The sequence below is a fragment of the Lipotes vexillifer genome, unplaced genomic scaffold, assembly GCF_000442215.2.
Source record: "Lipotes vexillifer unplaced genomic scaffold, Lipotes_vexillifer_v1.1 scaffold977, whole genome shotgun sequence".
Lineage (NCBI taxonomy): Eukaryota > Metazoa > Chordata > Mammalia > Artiodactyla > Lipotidae > Lipotes > Lipotes vexillifer.
In genome coordinates, this window is record NW_006783088.1 from 2,588,550 (window position 1) to 2,614,216 (window position 25,667).

The 25,667-nt window shown below is 50.1% G+C and overlaps 2 protein-coding genes across 6 annotated transcripts; one reads left to right on the top strand and one right to left on the bottom strand.

Moving 5' to 3' along the window:
• Positions 1-447: 447 nt before the first annotated feature.
• Positions 448-20,403, bottom strand: NR1H3 (nuclear receptor subfamily 1 group H member 3). Of its 3 annotated transcripts, none has more exons than XM_007455751.1 (10): positions 7,324-7,474; positions 6,474-6,553; positions 5,769-5,957; positions 5,077-5,343; positions 4,606-4,814; positions 4,320-4,499; positions 4,054-4,153; positions 1,250-1,363; positions 937-1,031; positions 448-748 (listed from the first exon to the last, which is right to left on the bottom strand). In XM_007455751.1, the coding sequence occupies exons 2-10, from the start codon at positions 6,514-6,516 to the stop codon at positions 602-604; spliced, it is 1,344 nt and encodes a 447-aa protein (XP_007455813.1). In that variant the 5' UTR covers positions 6,517-6,553; positions 7,324-7,474; the 3' UTR covers positions 448-601. The 3 variants fall into 3 exon arrangements, with proteins under 3 accessions (XP_007455813.1, XP_007455814.1, XP_007455815.1); XM_007455752.1 differs by lacking the exon at positions 7,324-7,474 and adding an exon at positions 20,225-20,403 and having other exon boundaries at positions 455-748; XM_007455753.1 differs by lacking the exon at positions 4,320-4,499 and having other exon boundaries at positions 455-748; positions 7,324-7,442.
• Positions 17,534-25,667, top strand: ACP2 (acid phosphatase 2, lysosomal). Of its 3 annotated transcripts, XM_007455748.1 has the most exons (11): positions 17,534-17,756; positions 18,338-18,433; positions 18,765-18,851; positions 19,743-19,895; positions 20,005-20,103; positions 20,183-20,272; positions 20,932-21,064; positions 21,846-21,928; positions 22,043-22,149; positions 22,237-22,412; positions 24,720-25,667. In XM_007455748.1, the coding sequence occupies exons 1-11, from the start codon at positions 17,643-17,645 to the stop codon at positions 24,851-24,853; spliced, it is 1,272 nt and encodes a 423-aa protein (XP_007455810.1). In that variant the 5' UTR covers positions 17,534-17,642; the 3' UTR covers positions 24,854-25,667. The 3 variants fall into 3 exon arrangements, with proteins under 3 accessions (XP_007455810.1, XP_007455811.1, XP_007455812.1); XM_007455749.1 differs by lacking the exon at positions 18,338-18,433 and having other exon boundaries at positions 17,635-17,756; positions 24,720-25,149; XM_007455750.1 differs by lacking the exons at positions 20,005-20,103; positions 20,183-20,272 and having other exon boundaries at positions 17,636-17,756; positions 24,720-25,484.

The following is a 25,667-nucleotide window of genomic DNA, read 5'->3' on the forward strand; positions in this document are numbered from 1 at the left end:
ACTTCATTGACCCTTACATCGCAATGGGACTGGTAAAAGGAGGTCCCCACTCACTGCCAAGGCTGTCACTTGTGACTTGTCTCCCTCCTCTGAGTCTGGAAACGGACCCGCAAGGACACAAGCTTCCCTCCTGTGTTGTCGGGCCCCACCCCCATTCCAGAAATTGGTTTCTCTCATTCTGAATTCATTTTGGCCTTCCTGTACAAACAGTGCCAGGCCTATCGGTGAGGCAGCCCGGAGGCATTTATGCCCAAGCCGCAGAGTGACAGTGGAGAATTTATCTTGGGGCCCTGTGGGGAAAACAGGAAGTGGTAGAGGCAGGATGGGCAGGGCCCTGGAGAACCTTGTGCAAAGTGGCCCCCAGGTTCATCCATTGGGCCCGGTTAGTACAGTCTTCACATGGAGCACCGTTTTAGCAGGATCCCTACTACCCAGCAGCCACAAAACTCCCAACCCTTTGACTCTCCTTTAATGCCACTTGAGGATCTCCTTTGCCCAGCCCTCAGGAATGTTTGTCCTTCTCAGTCGGTTCCACCTCTAGGAGGCAGCCACCAGCCTCAGCCATCCAGCTCAGAAAACAGAAGATACAGGGGAAGATCGGTCACTCGTGCACATCCCAGATCTCAGAGAGCAGCGGGGGAAGCTTTTTATCCTGCAGGCGCAGCGCAAACACTTGCTCTGAATGGACACTGCTCAGTGTCCGGAGGTTCACCAGTTTCATTAGCATCCGTGGGAACATGAGTCGGTCCTGGGAAAGAAGGACAAGTACAGCCTTTGTCTCTCCCCAGGGAAGGGGAGCAAGGGTGGGGGGTTTGTGGGAGAGGTAGAGAATTGTCTGTGCACGATGTAGTCAGGGAGGGATTCTTGAAGGGAAAGTAGTTGTGTCAGGGGATGAGCCTGTGGAGAGGAGAAAGAGGGCACAGTGGGGAGACTCACATGGGGGTGGTGGATGGAGACGTAGGCATGCAGGGCCTCCACATATGTGTGTTGCAGCCTCTCTACCTGGAGCTGGTCCTGCACGTTGGGCCGGTCTATAGGTCACCAACAGAGTTGAGTAGCAGGTCTGGCCAGGGTCTTATTTCCATACCCCAAATCACAACCAAAAAATAGGGACATGCCCTACCCAACCTCTCCCATCCCAAAGTAACACAACAAGGGCCTCCACCCCCACGATTCTTGCCCTATGGGGCCTGCAGCCCTCTTTGGTGTGAGTCTCTTGCTCGTTTTCCCTCTTGCCCCTTCTCCACACCTGCAGAGAAGATGCTGATGGCAATGAGCAAGGCAAACTCAGCATCATTTAGTTGCAGCTCATTCATGGCTCTGGAGAACTCAAAGATGGGGTTGATGAACTCCACCTGCAGCCCTGGGAAGGAAGAAGAGAGGCTGGGTTGTGTGGCATGGGCAGCACTGCTCAACTGAGGAGACTACCAGGAACTCAGTATGAAGTCTCCAGGGCTCTGCTGTATAACCTTGGGTAAGTTTCTTAACCTCTCTAAGCCTCATCTGTGAGGCGGGAATCATATCTGAACTTATAAAACTGTTGTGATGGTTAAATGATAAAGCATACAGACCACTTTGCACTGCACCCAGCGTACAGAACGTGCTGAATTAAATGACAATAATTCTGTTAGAACTCTTCTTAGAATGCTTGAGGGCCCCACATTACTAGAAATAGAAGCAACCCTTATGTTTGTTTGTAAAAAGACTGCTTCACTGGCAATTGGCCTTACTTATTTGAATACTAGCAATACATTTCTTGTTTCACATCACAGGGGAAACAAAGCAATGTGGTTGAGGGTGTGGACTCTGGTGTCAGACTCCCTGGGTTTGAGTCCTAGCTCTACCATTTACTAGGCTGTGTGACCTTGAGTAAGTTATTTAAGCTCTTTGAGCCTTGGTTTTCCCATCTCTAGAATGCAGATAATAATAGCACCTACCTCATAATGGGTCCTTAGAATAAGAGTGGCACATAAGGTAACTCCATGTAAGTGTTTGTTAAATAAATAATAAATTTTAAAAATAGAACCAGCCTTCTTACTGAGGAGACCGAAGTTCAACAAACCATGACCTGAAGTGGTGACATCTAAAGAACACTTCTCCCAAACACACTGTCAAAGTCTCCCCACCCCGTGCCACCCCCTAGTTTTCTCAGATGTCTTTTAGCAACCATCTGCTAACTTTTCCATCCCAGGCTTCTTGATTAGTCACTTCCTGTGCTTTCACCCCGATGTTTATCAAGTGTGTGTTGATCCATTTAATGGACAAGCCCCATTTAGAAAGCATTTCTTGGTGAGGTGTCCAGCCTTGAATTGTGCTGAACAGCCCCTTCATACAGAGAGGACGAGCAAGTTCTAGAGTTACGCCCCCTGCGAGGGTCAGCTACTGCTCGCTGAGTGGACGCCCCCAGTGTGATGGGTTCACATCGTTAGTCACCCACGCGAGCAGCATATGGTAGTGGAAGTAAAGGAGGAGGGAGAACTGCCCAAAGAGCAGCCCTGTCTCTTCTCCCCGCACTGAAAAAGTGAGAAATGAGAAACAAACATGGTGACATAAAAACTGCTTATATAGGGCTTCCCGGGTGGCGCAGTGGTTGGGAGTCCGCCTGCCGATGCAGGGGACGTGGGTTCGCGCCCCGGTCCGGGAGGATCCCACATGCCGTGGAGCGGCTGGGCCCGTGGGCCATGGCCGCTGAGCCTGCGCGTGCGGAGCCTGTGCTCCGCAACGGGAGAGGCCGCAACAGTGAGAGGCCCATGTACAGCAAAAAAAACAAACAAGAAAAAAAAAAAACTGCTTATATAAATGAATCTATAAATAGATACAGATTCAGACAGCACAAGTCCGCAAGTGCTGAAGGAACACGCAGACATGAGAACAGGGAAGAGTTCAGAAAGGAGGATGTTATGAAGGAGAAGGCCGAGGTTAAGAAGGACTGGGGTAATAACCATCTGGGGAAAAGGTGATTGGGTAGAGAAAGGGGGCAGGACTGGGCTTTTAAAGCTGGAAAAAGTCATTACATCACTCCTATTAGGTGCCTATACATTCAGGCAGCACACGGGGCACTACAGAAGACAAGAGGTGTCAACACAGCCCTGCCGTACCCTATAGTGAAGGGAGCCTACCTAGAAAGCTCACTGGGTGGCCTGTGATGAGACAAGAGCTGGCCTGAGTCACCGGGAACCTCTGTGAGCTCTGCACTGGAAACCAGTATTCTCCAAACCCGAGACTGGAGTCAGCAGCATCAGCCACATTTTACAGACCCGCTCACTCAGGTGTTAAACCACCAAGTCTCTTGTTCAGCCTCAGTCCTGTCCCTCCGAAACACCTTCCACCTTCCATCCTTTCCCAGCCCTCCTCCCACAACACAAACCAACCATTGAATATGAGGAAACCAAAACTGCTTAGCCTGCAAGCAAATGTCAGATAGAGAACAGCATTGTGAACTAATTCTTGGAGAAAGTACTTCAAGATGGGGATAGAAGTGTTCACTCTTATCCTAAAACTGCCTCATCTGGGCACATCTGCCATGTTTTAATGCCAATTCCATGGCTACTGGGAAAGCACAGCTGAAGAGGAGGAAATCAGTCCACATGATCCTTAAAGAGCACATCTGAGAAAGATTTTTCAATTTTGACTACTGAAAGGCTTGGTGAGGTTTTCAAGTTTTTTTTCCCCTAGCTGTAAAGTCTTTTCTTCAAGCAAAATATTATGCAGAAGCACAATATATAACGCAGATTTAAATGGAGTTTCTGGTTGGGCTAAAGTTAGGGTGAAGGACGTTTTTCCTCTAAGGTGACACTTCCATGGAAACCCCCCCTCAGGTTCCTGGAAACACAGCTTGAGAACCACTGGCCTAATGCAACAGAGGACAGGAATCTATCTGGGGCAGTTAAGGGAGACCTATCAGCATTCCAACTTTCTGTCTTGGAAAAACAAGTGGATCCTTCCCTTTGTAGCCACTCAAACCCTGGGCCTGTAGCTCTGTAGTCACTATGGGCCCCATGACAAAATGCATCTGTTCATCCAACCCAGTCCCTTTGTGATCTCAGTTCTCACCTGCTTTGGCAAAGTCTTCCCGGTTATAACTGAAATCCTTGAGGAAGGTAATACTCTCACTTCCAGGGTTGTACCTCCGAGATGTCTCCAGAAGCATCACCTGCACACAAATATTGGGCTGGTCTTGGCCCAGGGCACCTTCAAGGGAAGGTTGAGCCCCTCATCCCTACTTCCCAGTGCATGTGGCTTCCCAGCTGTCTGGCTGGGGGCCCCTCCCACAGACATCCCGTTCTGGTCCTCCCTTCACCCTCGGCCTTGCCAGCCACCTCAATTGCAGAGGTCTTCAGGAGGGCAATCTGATCCTCCCGGCTGAGCTGCAGGAAGCCCGGCAGCTGTTTGGCAAAATCAACGATCTCCTGCACAGAGACAATGGCCAGCTCCGTGAAGTGGGCAAAGCGTTGCTGACGGGCCTCCCGACTCTGGGGATCTGGTGCCATGGGCCAAGGCTACCCCGAAAGGCAAGGAGGAAAGAAACAAACCACTCTGAGTCAGGCATCAAGAAGCCAGCTGGTGCTCTGGGCACAGCGACCTCTCCCCAGGCCCCTCAGGTACCGTGACTCGAAGCCGGTCTGAGAAGGAACGTCTGTTACACTGCTGCTGGGCAGCCACCAGCTTCTCAATCATGCCCAGCTGCTCCGGGCTGAGCTGGGGCAGGACTTGGGGCGGAGAGGAAGCCCTCGGGGGCACGGATGTGGCCTGAGCCTGTTCCTCCTCTTGCCGCTTCAGTTTCTTCAGACGGATCTGTTCTTCTGACAGAACACCTGAGAACAGAGCCAGATGTGAGGAGGGGAGAAGGGGGGAGACAGGAAGTGGGGATGGGGCAGAGGCGTAGTTTGAGGCTCCAGAAAAGCAGAGAGTGTTAGGTAAAGACAAGGAAGAGATTTTAATCCACACTTAGGGACCGTGTAGCAAGGCCCATAGACTCAGCTGCCTTTCTGCCCCCAGACCCTGGCACCCAGACATGCCCTCTTCCCCATCGGCCTAACCACACCCCTCCCCCAGCTCCAGTCCCCAGACACTCACACTCCTCCCGCATGCCGGCCTGGCGGCATTTGCGAAGGCGGCACTCCTGGCACTTGCGACGCATGTAGGTGTCCATGGGGCAGTGGCCCCCACTGTGGCAGACGTAGCGCGCCCCTTTGATGACACTGCGGCGGAAGAATCCCTTGCAGCCCTCGCAGCTCAGCACGTTGTAGTGGAAGCCGGAAGCCTTGTCCCCACACACACTGCACAGCTCATTCCCCAGCATTTTGGGGGCTGGCCCCTTTTTCCGCTTTTGTGGACGAAGCTCTGGGTACAGGAAAGAGCCTTAATGTTCTTCTTCAGGGAAAAGGCTAGGTGCCCAGCTGGCCACTGCCCTGAGCACTCAGTGACCTTCATTTACCTCACTGTACAAAGTCTATCTAGTCTCTCTATTCTAAGTAAGTAGCTCTCGTATGCAAAGTGCTATTTATGTCCTAGGTACTGTCTGAGCCCTTTATATGCACTGATCCTTACAACCATAAGAGATAGGTACTTTTGTTATTTCCATTTTACAAATAAGGAAGCTGAGGCTCAGAAAGGCCTAAGAAACAAAAGTTACACTCAGATCACTTAGGTCTAGTTGACTCCAAAGCCTTTGGACTTAACCATGATCTTATAAGGTAAAGAGCCCTGAAGTTACCCCTCCCGGATCCAGGGAGCCCTTACCTCCTCCAAATCCAGCAGCTCCTCACCTGTGGACTCTGGAGGGGCCTCCACCCCAGGGAGCAGGGCTGTGGGCTCAGTTGCCTCCAGCCCCACCCTTGAAGTACCCCCAGCAGACTGGGGTGTGCTAGATTCCTCCCTGAGGATACAGCTGCTGCTTCCCAGAGGCTGGCTGCTTGCATCTTGTGCATCTGGCTCCCACAGCTCCACTGCACAGTCTGAACCCCGAAAGAGAGGCACAAGGGCGTCTCAGGTCCCCAGCATTCTCCTGGGAAACTGCAAACTCATCTCCACCCATAGAGGGCAGTAAAACATCGGCTCCGGCTTTGGGACCCTGCGATTTGTGTGGGCTCTAGGGCTAATCACTTGTAGTCCCCTGCACCTCAATACCTTAAATAAGGATGTTAACCTTTGTCCCCTTTCGGGGCTGAAGTGCATCCATCTCAGAGATCAGACAGAACTCTTGAAAGCCAAGCTGGATAAGCATTGGACATGCCAAGCCTCCCCAGCAGCAAGCCCGGATTGAGAAGGACGGACGAGTATCTGCAAGGGCCAGGCACCAGAACCAGGGCAGAGATACTGTGGGCAGAAGGAGGCAAGCAGCACCAAGAGTAGCTCTGGCTGCTCTCCAGGGAAGGGCAGAAGGTAGGTAGTGAAGGAGGCTGCTTCCCGCGGGAGGAGAGGAGTTGGGGCCTGGGCTCAGGGGAGAGGGGGCTGCAGTGAATGAGCTTTACCGGGAGAAACATCAGGCACGGGGGCCTCCAGCCACAAAGACATCTCCTCCTGGAGCCCTGGACATTACCAAGGGGCTGTCCTGCAGGAATGATCCAGGTTACACTCTTCCCAAACTGGGTTCCCTCCCCTCCTGATCCTGCTTTTTATCTGTACTCACATATCAGCTAACATTTACTTGCCATATATGTGTCAGCCTGTGCTAAGGCTTTCCATGCCTTCCTCCCAATATCCCTATGAGGTCAGGGCTATTCTCAAGCCCAGTTTACAGATGAGGAAACTGGGGTTCAAAGACATGAAGAAAATAGCCTAGGAGCACACCGTTAAGGCAGCGGTAGAGCCAAGACTCCGACTCTGGTCTCTCTGACATCGAAGTCTGATTTCTTGGCTACCATGCCACCTTTTCTCCCCAGGACCCCCTCCAGGCCATCAGGGAATGTTTGGGCACAACTGCCCCGCTTCTGTCAGAGCCCCTTCCCCCTCACTCTAGCACTGGGGACCGCCAAAGTTGGGCAGAACCAGGACATGTGATCGAGGCTCCCTCCACCCAGTGAAACACACTGCTGGTTAGACAGCCTCACTCCTGCCACCTTCCAGGGTCCCAAGACAAAACTCTTGCCTCCAGAAGTCACCCCAATTCACATACAGGACCTCCTGCCCCTGACCCCCTCAGAAGTTATCCTGGGACATAAACAGAATGCTGTCGCTGTCCGAGCGTCCGTCACCATCATCCTTTTCACTTCTCCCCAGAGACCCCTTTCTAAATGCACAGGACACCCCACCGCCCCCACCCCCACCCGCGCCCCAGACACACAGGCAGAGCCCCAGGCCAGCGCTGAAGAGCAGACCCACCGAGTGCCCAGGCCGCCCGGCTCTGGCTGGGGCAGTCTCTGGAGCCCCCTTGCTGGGAGAGGAGGATGGTGCAGTCCCTGGACCACAGGCCTCAGCGGCCGGGGAGCCGGAGCGGAGCAAGAGAGGGGCCGGGAGCCGGGAGCCGACCGACCGAAGCCCTGGCCTCCTCGCCCCCGCCCACGGGCCGCTTCCCCACCGTGCTGACTCCGCCCCCTGCCGGCCTGCCACCCCCCTCAGCCCGGCGCCACCCCCGGCCCCTACCCCCACGCCCGAAGGCCGCCTTTTCCTGCAGATCTGCCCGGCTCTCCCCTTCCTCTCCTCACCCTGGCGGCTCTGAGCTGCTCTTACAGGCACCTCCCAGGCGCCCCCACCCCACTCCCGGCAGCCTCCAGAGTCGTTTCCTCCCTTCCACAGACACCTCGCGGAGCAAAGGTCCTGGCCCGGCCCGGAATTGCGACACCGAGCACCAGCTTGCTTTCCCGGCCTCCCTCCTCCTCCTCCTGTACCTCTGGAAAGGGGCCAAGAAGCTCTCCCCACTAGCCCCAGGCCTCAACCAAGCTGATAGAACTACAGGGGTGGAGACAGGCAGGTGGTGGGCCTTCCAGGGAGTCTCTGAACGTGGGTGCCCTGCGGAGGCCAGAGAAGGGAGGAGGCCGGAGGAGGGGGTGTGGGTGGTGGAAAGAAGTCGCTACAGCAATGGATGGTCTGGGACGGAAGACGGTAGATCTGGGTGCCAGTCCAGGATGGATCTGAGAGGGTATGCAGGTACCCTCATCTGGGGAAGGGTTCCGTCAGAAGTGAGGGCAGGCTCTGTCCAGCATCTACTGAGACTGTAGCCATGCCTTCTCGCCAGAACATGAGGTCCATCCCTGAAGGTAGACACCTCGTTTTACTGATTTTACCTCCCCTGAAACAGGGCCTGCCATAAAGTAGAAACAGAGTAGGTACTGTAGTTCTGTTTGTTGAATGAATAAGTAAACAAAAAAAATAGTATCATCCTCTTCTATCCTATACTTGTTGGCTCTAGTCAATTTCATCATTGCTTTAGTGCTTGGGCTGTGAGCTCCAATTTTGGGTTCAAATCCAGGCCTTGCCTCTGCCTCTTATTTGCTGTGTGATCTTGATTAAGCAAGTTACTTAATGTCTCTGAACCTCTGTTTCTCTATCTTTAAAACTGGTATAATAATAATGGTTTTGGCCACATAAGGTTGTGAGAATTAAACAATGTATCAGAGCACACAGTAAGAGTACTAGAAATGGAAGCAGTAATTAAATTCCCAATCCTTTCAGCTATGGGCCTTCCCATCACCTTGAATCTGTACACTGTTAACCTTCCTGTGCTTATTTCCATCTACAAACCCCTCACTATCTCTTCTGGTCCTTAGAGCAGCCCCAGGAGGGAGGGAGGGTACAATAACACTGAGCTCATGGGAGAGTCTTTTCCAAGACCACACACAGTCAGTGGCCAAGCTGGGATCAGAATCCAGATGTCCTCACTCAAGTCCCTGTCCTCTTTCTTTCTCCTGTGTCAGAGTCCAGGATATTCATCTTGTTGCCTCTCAGGTCTGCTGGACCAGTGAAGTGAGATGGACGAAGCTGGGGCTGGTGGGCTGCAGTGGGAGAGGCAAGGGGCCCTGGGGATGCTTCAGTCCAGATGTGGGAGGCAAGGAGCTGAGGTTACTGCTGGTTGTTCCCCCCCTACCCCACTCCCAGTTTCCTGCTCACAGGCTCTTCCTGTTTTGCTGTGAACTCCAGTTCCCATGGGCTCCACATGAAAGCACAGAAGGACAGGGGGCCAGGGCAGGCGGCCAGAGGCGCTGAGACAGAGATGAACAGGACACCAGGGAAGAGGAGAAGGGAGCGAGTAGGGGAAGAGTGGACATGGGGTGCGGGGGAACAGGACGGGAGAAGGACAGGGGAAACAGAAATAGAAAGGAGCTCGGGGAAAGATGGGAGGAAGCACAGGGTGGGGCAGGAGGAACAGGCAGAGGTTAGGGAGCAAAACTTGAGAAGACAGCAGGCTGGATGGTGTTGCAAAATCCGTCCATGTATTCATTTTCACATTTCAGAAAAGCCCCTCTGACACCCCCATCTCAAAGTCCTGCCTCCAGCTTTTGCTCTTGTTCCCTCTCATCACCAGGTCATCCCCTCACAAGGCCCCCACCCTGGTCCGGGCATCTCTGAGTCATGAGCACAAGGCTCTCCATTCCTCTTGCTTATGTTCCCTCCCTGATTTTCACAAGGCCCCAGCTGTCCTGGGAAAGTAAAAACCAGGGACTGTAGCCCCTGGGAAACTAGAACTGTCCTGTCTTAGCACCCACATCATCGTTCCAGCTTCCTCCTCCACCTTTCCGCATCCCCAGAAGCTCCAGCACAGAGGCAGAGTCAGCGATGTCACTGAAACACTTGGTTCAAGGAACTTGGGATGGAACATTGGTCTGGGGGCTGATACCTATCTTCTGGGAGTTGGGAGAAGACCCATTCACTCCTGATCCTCAGCTCCCTCTCCTGACACGCTGGTCTCCCCACAGGTCAGGACCCAGCACTACACACAAGCCGCATGGGGAGCCCTCTGACCCAGGCTAGAGCCAGTTGCTGAACAAGCAGGTTAGGGCGCCATCTCCCCCACACAAGGGATTCAGCCTCAGCCTAATCTCAAGTAAGGGAGGAGGAAGCATTACTGCCAGAGTTACCCCTTCAGGTTACAGGGGTTCAGGAGCCTCCCCCGCATGAAGATGGGAAGGGAGAGCAAAAGGGGTGAAGACCAAAACCTGCTGGTGGTATCTCCACAAAAGTTCTAGAGATTAATGACTGGGACTTCTTCCCCAAACCAGGGCAAGTAGTCAGGTGATCTGCAGTGGGAATCACATGTCTCATTTTGCCAGACACCCCTCACCCCTGGCCGCCACTGTGCAGTCCCACCAGCCCACTGGAGGTGTTAGGTGCAAAGCCTCCCAGCCCCATGGGGCCTTTCCTATGTTTTCTTGGCTCCTAGAAGAGGCAACATGCCTGGGAACTCCTTTTAGGGTCTTCCAGGTCACATTTCTGACCCCCAGAACCTCCAGAGGCTTCTCCTTGCAGCAAAGGGAATCTTGAAGCAAAGATAGGAGCATTCACCAGCCCACAGTTATATGCACTACTGGATGGCACTCCCATGAGGCAGGCCACAAGGTACAGTTTGCAGGGATGGACTGGGGCAACGGCTTCTTGCTGCCTCCATCACCATTCTGGAAGGCTGCAAAGTGTGGGGGTCATCTTGCATGCTGCTCAAGTGACTCCTCCCCAGCTTCCCAATCACAGGAGACAGAAGAACCCAGCAATTCCTGCTTCCCAGGTCTATGAGTTCAGAGATGATATAGACAGCAGAAAGAAGAAAAGTAACATTTATTAGGCCCTACTACATACATTTACCTTTACATGTATTATTTTATTTCTCCTCATATATAATCCTAGAAGAGAATACTAGCAAGGGGTCAAATATCAAATTTGAATACATGTATAGCTGACTCAAAAGCTCAAAACTCAAACAAAAAATGCCCACCTCACTGCATTACACAAAACTGCCCTCCCAGATAGGAAAAATAGTCCACTCACCTGGATTTAGGTCTGCTTCTGCAAACACAGTGTACAGCAGTGGTTCCCAAGCCTGGCCTCATTTTCAGAGATTCTGATTTATTTGGTCTGAGGTATGCCCATGTATCCATCTATCTAACTATCCATCTACACATCTATTCTTTTTGCATCTGTAGTTAGAAACCAAGGTGTGGGGACCACAGAATCATCTGGCAGAAAACATGCAGAAGCTGGGGGTCAAAAAACCAGGGCTCAGCTCTTGGCTCTACCATGTACTTGTGGTGTAATCCTTACCCTTCCTGTGTTTATTTCTCACCATAAAAAGTGAAATAGGGACTTCCCTGGTGGCGCAGTTGTTGAGAGTCCGCCTGCCGATGCAGGGCACACGGGTTCGTGCCCCGGTCCGGGAGGATCCCACATGCCGCGGAGCGGCTGGGCCCGTGAGCCGTGGCCGCTGAGCCTGCATGTCCGGAACCTGTGCTCCGCAACGGGAGAGGCCACAACAGTGAGAGGACTGCGTACCGCAAAAAAAAAAAAAAAAGTGAAATAATATCTTCTCCATCAATCCTTCCTACATCAGATGCTTGCAGGCACAACGAATATAGAAATACTTGAACAAGTGGGAAGAAAAGCAAAAGATGCATTTAAGGGATTTTTGTTCTACTTGCCAAAATTTAATAAGCCCGGGATTTACATTCTGAAATCACAATGCTCTGGCTAGTTTGCAAGGAGAGTAAGGGGCATATTAAAACAAAAGACTCGGGCTTCCCTGGTGGCGCAGTGGTTGAGAATCTGCCTGCCAATGCAGACAACACAGGTTCGAGCCCTGATCTGGGAAAATCCCACATGCCATGGAGCAACTGGGCCCGTGAGCCACAATTACTGAGCCTGCGCGTCTGGAGCCTGTGCTCCGCAACAACAGAGGCCGCGATAGTGAGAGGCCTGCGCACCGCGATGAAGAGTGACCCCCACTTGCCACAACTAGAGAAAGCCCATGCACAGAAATGAAGACCCAACACAGCCATAAATAAATAAATAAATACATTGTGTATTATTTAAAAAAAAAAAAAAAAAAAAAAAAAGACTCAAAAAGTCCCACTAATATGTAGAATTTTGCCAATTAGCCATGTCCCATCCAACCCCACCAATGTGAAAAGGTATCCTTTGCTAGAAATCTCTTCATTGAAAGTATCTGGGGGCCACTGAATACAGTTAAGCAATGCAGCTTGAGTAGCCTGTGAGAAATAAACCATTTTAAGGGCTATTTGACTGGAAATCAGAAAACTTGAGTTTTAATCCATTCTCCTAAACTGCGTGACCTTGGCCAAGTCACTTCCTCTCTCTGGGTTTGTTTTCTTATCTGTGAATTAAGGGGACTAGGTTACATCAAGGATTCAGAGATGCTGATTTATGAAGCCTAATAATGGTCTTCATGAACCTCTTGGGATTGTATGCAAAATTCCATTTGTGTGTGTGGACATTCTTCTGGAGGAGAGGGGACTAAATTTTCATCTGATTCATAAAGGGGCCTGTAACAAAGAAGAAGTACAATTCTGCAGCTCATGGAAGGAAAACCACATTCACAGAAAGACAGACAAAATGAAAAGGCAGAGAGCTTTGTATCAGATGAAGGAACAAGATAAAACCCCAGAAAAACAACTAAATGAAGTGGAGATAAGCAACCTTCCAGAAAAAGAATTCAGAATAATGATAGTGAAGATGATCCAGGACCTTGGAAAAAGAATGGAGGCAAAGATCGCGAAGATGCAAGAAATGTCTAACAAAGACCTAGAAGAATTAAAGAACAAGCAAACAGAGATAAACATTACAGTAACTGAAATGAAAACTACACTAGAAGGAATCAATAGCAGAATAACTGAGGCAGAGAACAGATAAGTGACCTGGAAGACAGAATGGTAGAATTCACTGCCATGGAAAAGAATAAAGAAAAAAGAATGAAAAGAAATAAACACAGCCTAAGAGACCTCTGGGACAACATTAAATGCAACAACATTCACATTATAGGGGTCCCAGAAGAAGAGAGAAAGGACTTGAGAAAATATTTGAAGAGATTATAGTCGAAAACTTCCCTAACATGGGAAAGGAAATAGCCACCCAAGTCCAGGAAGCACAGAGAGTCCCAGGCACGATAAACCCAAGGAGGAACATGCCGAGACACAGAGTAATCAAATTGACAAAAATTAAAAGACAAAGAAAAATTATTGAAAGCAACAAAGGAAAAACAACAAAATAACATACAAGGGAACTTCCATAAGGTTAACACCTGATTTCTCAGCAGAAACTCTACAAGCCAGAAGGGAGTGGCACGAAATATTTAAAGTGATGAAAGGGAAGAACCTACAACCAAGATTACCCTACCCTGCAAGGATCTCATTCAGATTCAAAGGAGAAATCAAAAGCTTTACAGACAAACAAAAGCTAAGAGAATTCAGCACCACCAAACCAGCTCTACAAGAAATGCTAAAGGAACTTCTATAAGTGGGAAACACAAGAAAAGAAAAGGACCTACAAAAACAAACCCAAAACAATTAAGAAAATCATCATACGAACATACATATCAATAATTACCTTAAACGTGAATGGATTAAATGCTCCAACCAAAAGACAAAGGCTTGCTGAATGCATACAAAAACAAGACCCATATATATGCTGTCTACAAGAGACCCACTTCAGACCTAGGGACACATATAGACTGAAAGTGAGAGGATGGAAAAAGATATTCCATGCAAATGGAAATCAAAAGAAAGCTGGAGTAGCAATACTCATATCAGATAAAATAGACTTTAAAATAAAGAATGTTACAAGAGACAAGGAAGAACACTACATAATGATCAAGGGATCAATCCAAGAAGAAGATATAAGAATTATAAATATATACACACCCAACATAGGAGCACCTCAGTACGTAAGGCAACTGCTAACAGCTATAAAAGAGGAAATCGACAGTAACACAATAATAGTGGGGGATTTTAACACCTCACTTACACCAATGGACAGATCTTCCAAGCAGACAATTAATAAGGAAACACATATTAACAAATATTAACAAATTAAAGAATAAAAACCATATGATCATCTCATGCAGAAAAAGCTTTTGACAAAATTCAACATCCATTTATGATAAAAACTCTCCAGAAAGTGGGAACAGAGGGAGGCTACCTCAACATAATAAAGCCCATATATGACAAACCCACAGCAAACATCATTGTCAATGGTGAAAAACTGAAAGCATTTCCTCTAAGATCAGAAACAAAACAAGGATGTCCACTCTCACCACTATTATTCAACATAGTTTTGGAAGTCCTAGCCATGGCAATCAGAGAAGAAAAAGAAATAAAAGGGATACAAATTGGAAAAGAAGAAGTAAAACTGTCACTGTTGGCAGATGACATGATACTATACATAGAAAATCCTAAAGATGCCACCAGAAAACTACTAGAGCTAATCAATGAATCTGGTAAAGTTGCAAGATACGAAATTAATGCACAGAAATCTCTTGCATTCCTATACACTAACAACGAAAGATCAGAAAGAGAAATTAAGGAAACAATCCCATTCACCACTGCAACAAAAAGAATAAAATACCTAGGAATAAACCTACCTAAGGAGGTAAAAGACCTGTACTCAGCAAACTATAAGATACTGATGAAAGAAATCAAAGATGACACCAACAGATGGAGAGATATACCATGTCCCTGGATTGGAAGAATCAATATTGTGCAAATGACTATACTACTCAAAGCAATCTACAGATTCAATGCAATCCCTATCAATTTACCAATGGCACTTTTTACAGAACTAGAACAAAAAATCTTAAAATTTGTATGGAGACACAAAAGACCCCAAATAGCCAAAGCAGTCTTGAGGGGAAAAAACGGAGCTGGAGGAATCAGACTCCCTGACTTCAGACTATACTATAAAGCTACAGTAATCAAGACAATATGATACTGGCACAAAAACAGAAATACAGATCAATGGAAAAGGATAGAAAGCCCAGAGATAAATCCACGCACTTATAGTCAACTTATCTATGACAAAGGAGGCAAGGATATACAATGGAGAAAAGACAGTCTCTTCAATAGGTGGTGCTGGGAAAACTGGACAGCTACATGTAAAAGAATGAAATTAGCACATTCCCTAACACCATACACAAAAATAAACTCAAAATGGATTAGAGACCTAAATGTAAGACCGGACACTATAAAATTCTTAGAGGAAAACATAGGAAGAACACTCTTTGACATAAATCACAGCAAGATCTTTTTTGATCCACCTCCTAGAGAAATGGAAATAAAAACAAAAATAAACAAATGGGACCCAATGAAACTTAAAAGCTTTTGCAAAGCAACGGAGACTACAATCAAGACAAAAAGACAACCCTCGGAACGGGAAATATTTGCAAACGAATCAACGGACAAAGGATTAATCTCCAAAATATATAAACAGCTTATGCAGCTCAATATTAAAAAAACAAACAACCCAATCAAAAAATGGGGAGAAGACCTAAACAGACGTTTCTCCAAAGAAGACATACAGATGGCCAAGAAGCACATGAAAAGCTGCTCAACATCACTAATTATTAAAGAAATGCAAATCAAAACTACAATGAGGTATCACCTCATACCAGTTAGAATGGGCATCATCAGAAAACCTACAAACAGGGCTCCCCTGGTGGTGCAGTGGTTGAGAGTCCATCTGCCGATGCAGGGGATGTGGGTTCGTGCCCCGGTCCGGGAGGATCCCACATGCCGCGGAGCGGCTGGGCCCGTGAGCCATGGCCCCTGAGCCTGTGCGTCCAGAGCTTATGCTCCGCAACGGGAGAGGCCACAACAGTGAGAGGCCCGCGTACTGCAAAAAAAAGAAAAAAAAAAGAAAATGTACAAACAACAAATGCTGGAGAGGGAGTGGAGAAAAGGGAAACTCCTGCACTGTTGGTGGGAATGTAAATTGATACAGCCACTATAGAGAACAGTATGGAGGTTCCTTAAAAAACTAAAAATAGAATTACCATATGACCTAGCAATCCCACTCCTGGGAACATACCCAGAGAAAACCATAGTTCGGAAAGACATGCACCCCAATGTTCATTGCAGCACTATATTTACAATAGCCAGGTCACAGAAGCAACCTAAATGCCCATCAACAGATGAATGGATAAAGATGTGGTACATATATACAATGGAATATTACTCAGCCATAAAAAGGAACGAAATTGGGTTATTTGTAGAGACGTGGATGGATCTAGAGGCTGTCATACAGAGTGAAGTAAGCCAGAAAGAGAAAAACAAATATCATATATTAACACATATATGTGGAACCTAGAAAAATGGTACAGGTGAACTGGTTTGCAGGGCAGAAATAGAGACACAGATGTAGAGAACAAACGTATGGACACCAAGGGGGGAAAGTGGCAGGGGTGGTAGTGGTGATGGTGTGACGAATTGGGAGATTGGGATTGATATATACACTAATATAGATAAAATAGATAACTAATATGAACCTGCTGTATAAAAAGTAAATAAAATTCAGAAAAAAAAGGGGGGGCTTGTGACTAAATAAGCCTAACTTTTTGACTACCTAGTCTTCAGCTCTCAATTTCTATTCACTTCTCCCTAACAATTCTGGAAGTAATGTTTAGATCCTGAGGTATGTATAAATAATTCAATCTGGAGTCCTGGGGCAAGATACTGACCCTGCTTTCTTCCATATATTCTGATCACGTTTTATTTCTCCAGTGATCTGAGGTGATTTGCTACTAGGGGGCAGATCTGAATCAAAGCAACCCAAGGGCCTATGATCTGACCTCCTGGAGCTGTGAGTCCCGAAGCCCACTGGCTGCACCTGTATCCTAATGGTCAGTGCCAAGAGGGCCTCTCTGATTCTGTGGAAACCCCACCTACTCCCACCGTATATGCTCCTTCCCCTTACCCCTATATATCTCCCCACTGGTCTGAAATTTCTCCCCTACGGATTCACTGCTTTGGTTTTGCAAAGTCTGAACATCCTGTGCAACCCAACTCCTTTGAGAAGAGGCATGACATCTCGATTCTAATTAAAACTTGGAAGTGGACGGGTGGGAGGACAGGGAAAGGACTGGAAGCGGGAGTGAGAGGAGTCCTGAAGCTTTGCTCAGGAAATGAGCATTGGCTACACTGGGACCAACCTCAGGGACACAGGAGTCCAAAGGGCTGTTTACACGCTGTGCCCTACACCCAAAACAAGACTTCTGCCGGGGAAGAGAGCCAGGGCCAAGGCTCAAATTCTACCCGAAGGAAAGGGTGTGGAGAAAGGCGCCCTATACCACCCCTCGCCCCAATTCTGCACCCGCCCTCGCTCTAGGTCAGGCCCGGCAGCACCCCGGCCCGAGGGGGTCGCTTGCTGTGCCGGCCACGGTCCGGCCCAATACAAGAGCCACCTTGGTACTGGGTCTCCGCGGGCAGAGGCAAAACCCACGCTCAGTGTTCTCTTTACCAAGACGAGGTCTTCAAGCCCTTTCTGCAGGGCGAGGTCGCGCTACATTCCCACGCTTCTCCGCCATGGCGCGATCGCGAACCTCCTACAAGGAATTCCCTACAGGATTCCTCCTCCCTCCATCCCTGCCCCCGCCTTTAGCAAGATGGCGGCGAGAGCACTTCCGGCGTGTGTCCTTAAGGGTGCGTCCGGGCGGCTGCTGCAAGTGCCACTCGGCGGGTTCCAGCCTCTTTGCTGCACAGACTACAGCGGTGATGGCGGGCAGACAGTTCGGCTGGAGCCGGGTGGCTCTTCTCCAGCTCTTCCTTGGTGTTAACCTGATGGTGATGCCACCTACCCAGGCCCGGCGTCTGCGTTTCGTTACCTTGGTAATGAGAGATGGGGTCGCCAAGGGCTCTCCAGTGCTAGGAGGGCACCGGCCTGCGGGTGGAGGGATGGGCGGGGCTTTGCTGGGGTCTGGGGTCCATTGGAGGAGGAGCTGGTTTAAGAAGAGACGATCGGCCTAAGGGGTTGGAGGACAGGGTTCGCAGTTTTTGTGAAGCTCTGGGGTATTTGGGGGGGCAGGGTGTACGGAGTTCAGTATTAGAGGATAGGTCGGGTGAGTCTGCCTTGGGACAGGGATGTAGCTGAATGGTAAGAGCCTCTCGAAGAAAACCTTTGGTGATTTTTTTTCCAGTTTCCCCCACCATCTGCATTGCTTTTATTTCTTTTCCTTTCCCACCTGTACTTTTGATTTTCCCAAGGTCTCCAGTGGCATTGCTTAGCCAAGTTAGAACCTCTGGAACCTGGAGGAAGTTACTGACTTCTGAGTTGGGGTCTTTTGCAGTTGGTAGAGTTAAGGCTTCCCAGCGGGAGTGATGGCTCCTTCTCAACATGGGGCAGAGTTTGGCTCTGTGTCCACATCGAGGGGACCCTTCTGATCTGTAGGCTAACCATTTTCTTCCCTCAGCTGTACCGACATGGAGACCGTTCGCCAGTGAAGACATACCCCAAGGACCCTTATCAGGAAGACGAATGGCCCCAGGGATTTGGTCAGCTAACCAAGGTGGGTCTGAAGCCAGCTCTCTCTCAGGATGAGTTGTAGAATGAGTGACCTCTAGAGCAGGCTGCAGAGCTTGGGGCCTCACCAAACTGCTTTTTCCCATGTGGGTGCTGATTTTGACCACATTTCTTAATCTTACTTTCATCTGTGCCCAGATTAAAATGGGCATACATAATGCCATGCACAGTCGGCCACTTAATAAATGACTCCTGGGATCAGATTAACCCCCTCCTACTTTCAACTAGGAACTTGGAAAGCAATAGTGGCTAGGCCCTGTGGTAATCGTGAGCCATTCCTTCCCTGTGGGCCTCTTAACCCTTGGGTTTGCCTACAGGAGGGGATGCTACAGCACTGGGAGCTGGGCCAGGCTCTGCGACAGCGCTACCATGACTTCCTCAACACCTCTTACCACCGGCAAGAGGTAAGGCTGGGAATTCTAGAGGCAAGGGAAATGGGAAGTGCTGTTCTCACCCTCTGCCCTCAGGGAGACTACGGGTGAGGCTGGGCACTCTGGCCTCCCTCCATGCATTTTTAGTTACAGCATAACTACAGGACAAGACATCCAAGGGCTGTTGTCCAGAATAAAACCCTAGAGGCTGAGTTGCCCCTGCTTGGCTTGGAGAGAGGCAAAAGTGATCAAGCATCCAAGCTGACTCAAGGATCTGGCAAAGTAGTTTCTGACTCTGTGAAGTAACTCAGGCTTTCCATCCAAGACACTTACTGAGTACCTGTTATGGGGCAGGCACTATGCTAGCATTGCACATAATGGTGTGCCATACAGATATGATCTTTGTGCCTAGATGTTGTTATTGTTTCCTTGAGGGCCAGCCGTATCCTGATCTTGCCCTTTCTCACAGCTTATTCCTCCCTTTTCACAAGCAAATATCTCTGTTCCTTATTTTATTTCCTCTCCTGGTCTCTAAGACAGTGATAAAGGGGGGTGTGACTGAAGACAGTTTCTGCCCTCAAGGACCCAGGCCTAGATAGGGAGACAGGTGTTGTAATAAACCAGGCAAGCAGACAGACCTGAGAGCCTTGTTGACTAAGCACTTTGGACTGGGAGGGGCATTTGAACTAGAGCCATTCTCACAGGAGTTCTTCACAGATGGGGGACAGCTACGCCCCCAGCTGAGTGGGCCTTGGCTGGGAAGAGGGATGGGGAAGGCCAGAGAGGGGGAGGGGCCAGATGCATGGAGGATTTATAATTTGCTAGGCGACCTTCAAGAACAGGACCTCCCCTGGAGCCCCAGTGAGGGGCCAGAGCTCCCTCACCCCGCTCCCACAGGTGAGACTTATGTTGTCATCTCTGCAGGTTTATGTGCGAAGCACAGACTTTGACCGGACTCTCATGAGTGCTGAGGCCAACCTGGCTGGACTCTTCCCTCCCGACAGGATGCAGCACTTTAACCCAAACATCTCTTGGCAGCCTATCCCCGTCCACACTGTGCCCATTGCTGAGGACAGGGTAAGACCAGCCAGCTCTTCCCTAGAGGTAGTGACAGGGACAATTCTGGCCATTGGCCTGCTGATCCCCGACTCCTTCTCTGCCTCTGCTTCCCCGCTTTGGTCTGCAGCTGCTGAAGTTCCCATTGGGCCCATGTCCCCGTTTTGAACAGCTGCAGAACGAGACCCGGCGGACACCGGAGTATCAAAATGAGAGTATTCAGAATGCAGTGAGTGGGGCTGAGGTGGAGGTCCCCAAACTGTCCTTTCCCCCAGGGCAGGACTGATCCCCTGATCCATTTTTCATAGCAATTTCTGGATATGGTGGCCAACGAGACAGGGCTTACGGACCTGACACTGGAGACCATCTGGAATGTCTACGACACACTCTTCTGTGAGGTGAGCCGGCTCAGGGTCCCCGGTGTGACTGCTCTTCTCTCATACCTCGACAGGCCTAGGTGACCAGACCAAGTAGAACACAGTGCCTGGACACCATGCTCACTGGGGAGGTCCAAGCAAGCCACCTCTTGCGAAACAAGGGAACTTCCCTCACGGGTGAAAAAGAACCTCAGAGTGGGAAATAGTTTTATCAGTCGTCAGCAGTTCCTGCTTCTGTCCACCGAGAGCTCTCGTGGTATCTGACTCCATTCTGCTGAGTCACACTTCTCGCTCCCAAGCCTGCTTTCCTATTCCCTGCAGCCTAAACACCATCCACCACGTCTCCTGGTCCCAGTCCCTCTGCCTCTCCTCTCCCTCCCCTCTCTCTCTCTCTCTCTCTCTCTCTCTCTCTCTCACACACACACACACACACACACACCCACACACACACACACCCACACACACACACACCCACACACACACACACCCACACACACACACACCCACACACACACACACCCACACACACACACACCCACACACACACACACACACACACACACACACACACACACACACACACACACACACACACGTACTGTCCCACGTGGGAAGAGAGCTGCGCCCGGGAGAGGCTCTGGCCTAGGCTGGGGAACTAACCTGCCCGCTGCCGTACACAGCAGACACACGGGCTGGTCCTGCCGCCCTGGGCCTCGCCCCAAACCATGCAGCGTCTGAGCCGGCTAAAGGACTTCAGCTTCCGCTTCCTCTTCGGGATCTACGAGCAGGCAGAGAAGGCCCGGCTGCAGGGGGGTGAGTGACAGAAGCAGCATGTCACTCCCCTGTCAGAACCCTACAGCATTAGACATCTGCTACTGGGGGCTTCTTACGTGCTTACATCTCTGCCTGAAGTGTTCTCTGCTCTTTCAGAACCAGATCCCCCTAGTTATCCCGTCAGCCATCCAGTCTCCCCAGTTCTGCAGATACTTAGCATGTTTGTCACTGTGTGAGTGACCACAGTTAGGTTTTTGTGCTTTTCTGCCATTCATATCCTTAAGTTTCACCCATGTCAGAAGACCCTCCCTTCCCTCAAATGACTTCCTACCTCCAGAGGACCACCAGGGGCCACTCTGAAAGGACGCTGAGAGTAATACACATGCCAGTTTCTTCATCTGAGCACCTAAGGGAGTGCCAGCTGCCAGACCTTTCCAACATCTTGAAAGTTTTCAGAGCCTGCACATGACAGAGTTCCCCTGGCCTGGAGCCCCCATCCTGTGTGCTCTGAAGCAATCTTAAGTTTATATTTATTCCCAACTGGAGTAATTCTTCAAACACGGGCAGGGCCTCGTAGCTCCTTTATAAATAAATGGGCAGGTTTCCGCACCTGTGGGAAATATAGATATCTTGTTTTGTCTTGCTTCCTTCTGTAAATTTGGAAGTTATTAGAGAGCAGGGGCTGCTGTAGAGTTATCTAAAGCGTTCTCTGTGCTGGTGATCAGACCCAGGACTGGCAGAGGGGGCGAGGACCTCAGATAGGTCTAGTCAGAAGACGGTGATGGCTGTAGCCACTGACACTGGGGACTCTCTCCTTCAGGAGTCCTGCTGGCTCAGATACGGAAGAACCTGACCCTGATGGCAACCACCTCCCAGCTCCCTAAGCTGCTGGTCTACTCTGCGGTAAGCTTCCACGGTCCCCAGTGTGCAGACGTCACGTAGGAGCTGGATCTCTCCTCTCTTCAGCGCCTGTGGGTGTGGGGGGCAGTGCTGATGGGGAGCCCTTCTCTCTTACAGCACGACACCACCCTGGTTGCTCTGCAAATGGCGTTGGATGTCTACAATGGTGAACAAGCCCCCTACGCGTCCTGCCACATATTTGAACTGTACCAGGAAGATACCGGGTGAGTGGAGCTCTGGGTCTGCCCTGAGGAGGGGCGCTCACGTGGGGACTGTGGGCAGCTCCCATCTTGTCTCCTATCAACCCTCAGGAATTTCTCAGTGGAAATGTACTTTCGGAATGAGAGTAACAAGGCCCCCTGGCCGCTGATCCTGCCTGGCTGCCCTCACCGCTGCCCGCTGCAGGACTTCCTTCGCCTCACAGAGCCTGTTGTGCCCAAGGATTGGCAGCAGGAGTGCCGGCTGGCAAGCAGTCCTGCAGACACAGGTGAGCTGCTGCCTGCCTCCATGCTGGCTGTGTCCCAGAACAGCTTACAATTCATATCCACAGGTCTCGAGAGAGCTGATGCACTTCTAGCCGTCCTGTTGCAGGGATGGCAGTCCTTTAGCCAGCTCAGACGCTGCATGGTTTGGGGCGAGGCCCATCCTATCCCTAGACAGTTAATTTCCCACCCCGAGACGTACTCCTCGCCCTCAGGCGATGCCCCTCTTCTTATACTAAGAGAAAATAAAAGCAACTGGGAGAGAACTGTCTTGTCCTCCCACCACCAGGTGTTCCAGCTTACTCGCTGGTACAAGCCACAACTTGGAGCCAGCCTTTCCACTCTTACTCTCTGGGTCCATCTCTTCTCACCTCCACACGGAACCCGGTGCTCAGTGTTACCGCTCTACTGGATCCGTGTCATCTCAAAGCCTAACAAAAACCTCTTTGGCCCACATCCTTCTCCAGCTGCCACTCCTTTTCTCTCTCCCCTTTCCGGGTGTAATCCTTCAAAGGGTTGCCTAGACTCTGGTGTCACTGCCTCACTGCCCATTCTCTCAGACTCACACTGGACACTCTTATGTCACCTGCCACTCCATGGAAGCCACTCTTGTCAAGGACCAATGACCTCCTCTTAGCAAAGCCAGTGACCAATTATTAGCTTCTCTCACTTCTCAGCAGCATTACAGAATCGATCACTCCTTCCTTAAACACTTCCTTGGCTTCTCTGGTTTTTCTCCTAACTCACAGGCAGCTTCCTTTACTAGCTTCTCCTCCCCACTAACCAGTGGATGGCCCAGGGCTCAGCCTTGCTCTTTCCCCATCCATGCCTGCTCCCAAGGTGAGCTTACCCAGCCTTACAGCCTTATATACCATCTCCATGCTAAGTTCTGTCTTTTTATGACTCACAGATTCATGACCTCTTCTCTGAGCTGCAGGTTCACATATCCAGCTGCTGACTTGAGGTCTCTACATGGATGTCAACTAAGGCATGTCACAGTTGAAGTCTAAATCCAAATGCTCAAAAATCAATCAATCCATCCAAATGCTCTTCCCCCAAATCTGCTCTTCCTCCAGGCTTCCCCACCTTAGTAAATGCCGCATTAGCCACCTAGGTGTATAGCATAACCCAAAGTGCTATCCTGAATCCCCTCTTCCTCTGACCCCACCTCCAAACCACTAGCAGATCCTACCAGCCCAATCTCTGAAGTACACGCTCTTGCTCCCTAGCCCAGTCTACCATCATCTCTTGCCTGAAGTACTGAAAAGCTTCCTAACGTTCTTTCTGATTCTGTTCTTGGCCCTACCAGTGTTTTCAGCACAACAGAGTTAATTTTTTAAAAACATAAATCAGTTCACATCACTACTCTTCTCAGAATCTTCCAGTGGCTTCCCATTACATTTGGAATAAAACCCAAATTCTTGGGCTTCCCTGGTGGCACAGTGGTTAAGAATCCACCTGCCAGTGCAGGGGACATGGGTTCAAGCCCTGGTCCAGGAAGATCCCACATGCCGCGGACCAACTAAGCCCGTGCACCACAGCTACTTAGCCTACGCTCTAAAGCCCGCGAGCCACAACTACTAAGCCCGCGAGCCACAACTACTGAGCCCGCGTGCCACAACTACTGAGCCCGTGTGCCTAGAGCCTGTGCTCCACAATGAGAAGCCACCGCAATGAGAAGCCCACGCACCACAATGAAGAGTAGCCCCTGCTCGCCACAACTAGAGAAAGCCCACATGCAGCAACGAAGACCCAACACAGCCAAAAATAAATAATAAAAAAAAAAAAAAAACAAGTTCTTTACCATGGCCTCCAGGCCCTACTTGGTCTGGTCCTCCACCCTCATCTCCTGTGCTCACATATTCTGCTCTAGCGATACTGACTTTCTTGCTGGTCCTATAATATGCCAAGCTAATTCCCTTTTGCATTTGCTTCCCATCCACCCACCCCACCCCCTGACCCCTGGCCTCAGGACACTTCTCTCAGATCTTTTGTGTCTCAGTGACTCCAGGTCTCTGTTCAAATGGTCACTTTCTCAGTGACACCTTCCCTGACTGACCTGCCTCTCCATCATTTCCCCCTTACCGTGCTTTGTTTTCCTTTATGGCATTTGCCACTAATCCATCATGTCTATCATTTGCCTGTCATGGCATCTCCTCTCCTAGAATGTAAAATCTACAAGGGAGACTTTGTCTTGGCCCCCTGTGATATCCCCATTGTAAGAACAGCACCTGGCATGTAGCAGGCACTCAGATATTTGCTGAATGAACACTGACATGACCTTTCTCTCGCCCTCCCTGCCCCGTGCCCAGAGGTGATCGTGGCCTTGGCTGTATGTGGCTCCATCCTCTTCCTTCTCATAGTGCTGCTCCTCACCGTCCTCTTCCGGATGCAGGCCCAGCCTCCTGGCTACCGCCACGTTCCAGACGGGGAGGACCATGCCTGACAACCACTCGGCCCCCTTCCCTCTGCCTCCTCGGGGAGATGGGCTGGGCCTTGCTCCTGACTGTTGCTGCTCCCCAGCCCATGGACAGGAGACCCTGGGTTGGGCCTCCCTCTGGTCACCCCAGCCTAGATGAACAAGTGGGGCTCAGCTTGGCCTGTGGCACCTGTCACTCAGCATTCATGTGCCTGACGTTAACCAAGTACTGTGTTGGACGCTGGCTTTCTCCAAACAGGATTTGCCTCCTCCATGCTCCCTTCTAAGGACCTGAAATGTAGACGAGTATTCAAGTTTCACTCAGGACCTAGAATAAAAAGGCTGAAGGAGTTGCCGCTTGATCTGCTTTGCCTCTCCATCAAGCCCTGCTCACTCTCTTCCAACCCAGAGTGTTTGGCAAATGGCCCAGAGGACACAGTCTTGCCTCTCAGTGCTTATTTTAGTGGGAAAAACTGCACAACACTGGGGGTACAAACACTGGCCACCAAGGAACCAGATCACCCAAGAGCCAGCCAGCGAAGTTTACCTTTGTCCAGCTGAAGCCACCATTAACTGGAGTCAGACATAATGCTTCCAGCATCTTTGTCACCCCTGCACCTTGAGCAGGTCGGAAGGATGTGTGTACTTGGGAGGGAGTCGGGGGAGGTGTGGGGGGGTGAGTTGTGGTACAGAATCATGAAACTACTATCCCTCTCATCTAGGCTGGGATCTCCTGGGATCTGCCAGGGATCTCCAGCTGGCAGGTTGTGAGCTGAATAGCTCCTGACTGTGGCCCAGAATAGGGCTGAGACAGCTTCCAGAGAATGAAGGTTTTGGACTC

Bases quoted from the DNA above. Each gene is read 5' to 3' on its own strand.
- NR1H3 (XM_007455751.1), bottom strand. From the start codon at position 6,516: ATGTCTTTGTGGCTGGAGGCCCCCGTGCCTGATGTTTCTCCCG. The intron at 5,958-6,473 runs GTAAAGCTCATT...TTCGGGGTTCAG, and splicing joins CGTGCCTGATGTTTCTCCCG to ACTGTGCAGTGGAGCTGTGG. The intron at 5,344-5,768 runs GTGAGGAGCTGC...TCCTGTACCCAG, and splicing joins GGCCCCTCCAGAGTCCACAG to AGCTTCGTCCACAAAAGCGG.
- ACP2 (XM_007455748.1), top strand. From the start codon at position 17,643: ATGGCGGGCAGACAGTTCGGCTGGAGCCGGGTGGCTCTTCTCCAGCTC. The intron at 19,896-20,004 runs GTAAGACCAGCC...TTTGGTCTGCAG, and splicing joins TGCCCATTGCTGAGGACAGG to CTGCTGAAGTTCCCATTGGG. The intron at 21,929-22,042 runs GTAAGCTTCCAC...TCTCTCTTACAG, and splicing joins AGCTGCTGGTCTACTCTGCG to CACGACACCACCCTGGTTGC.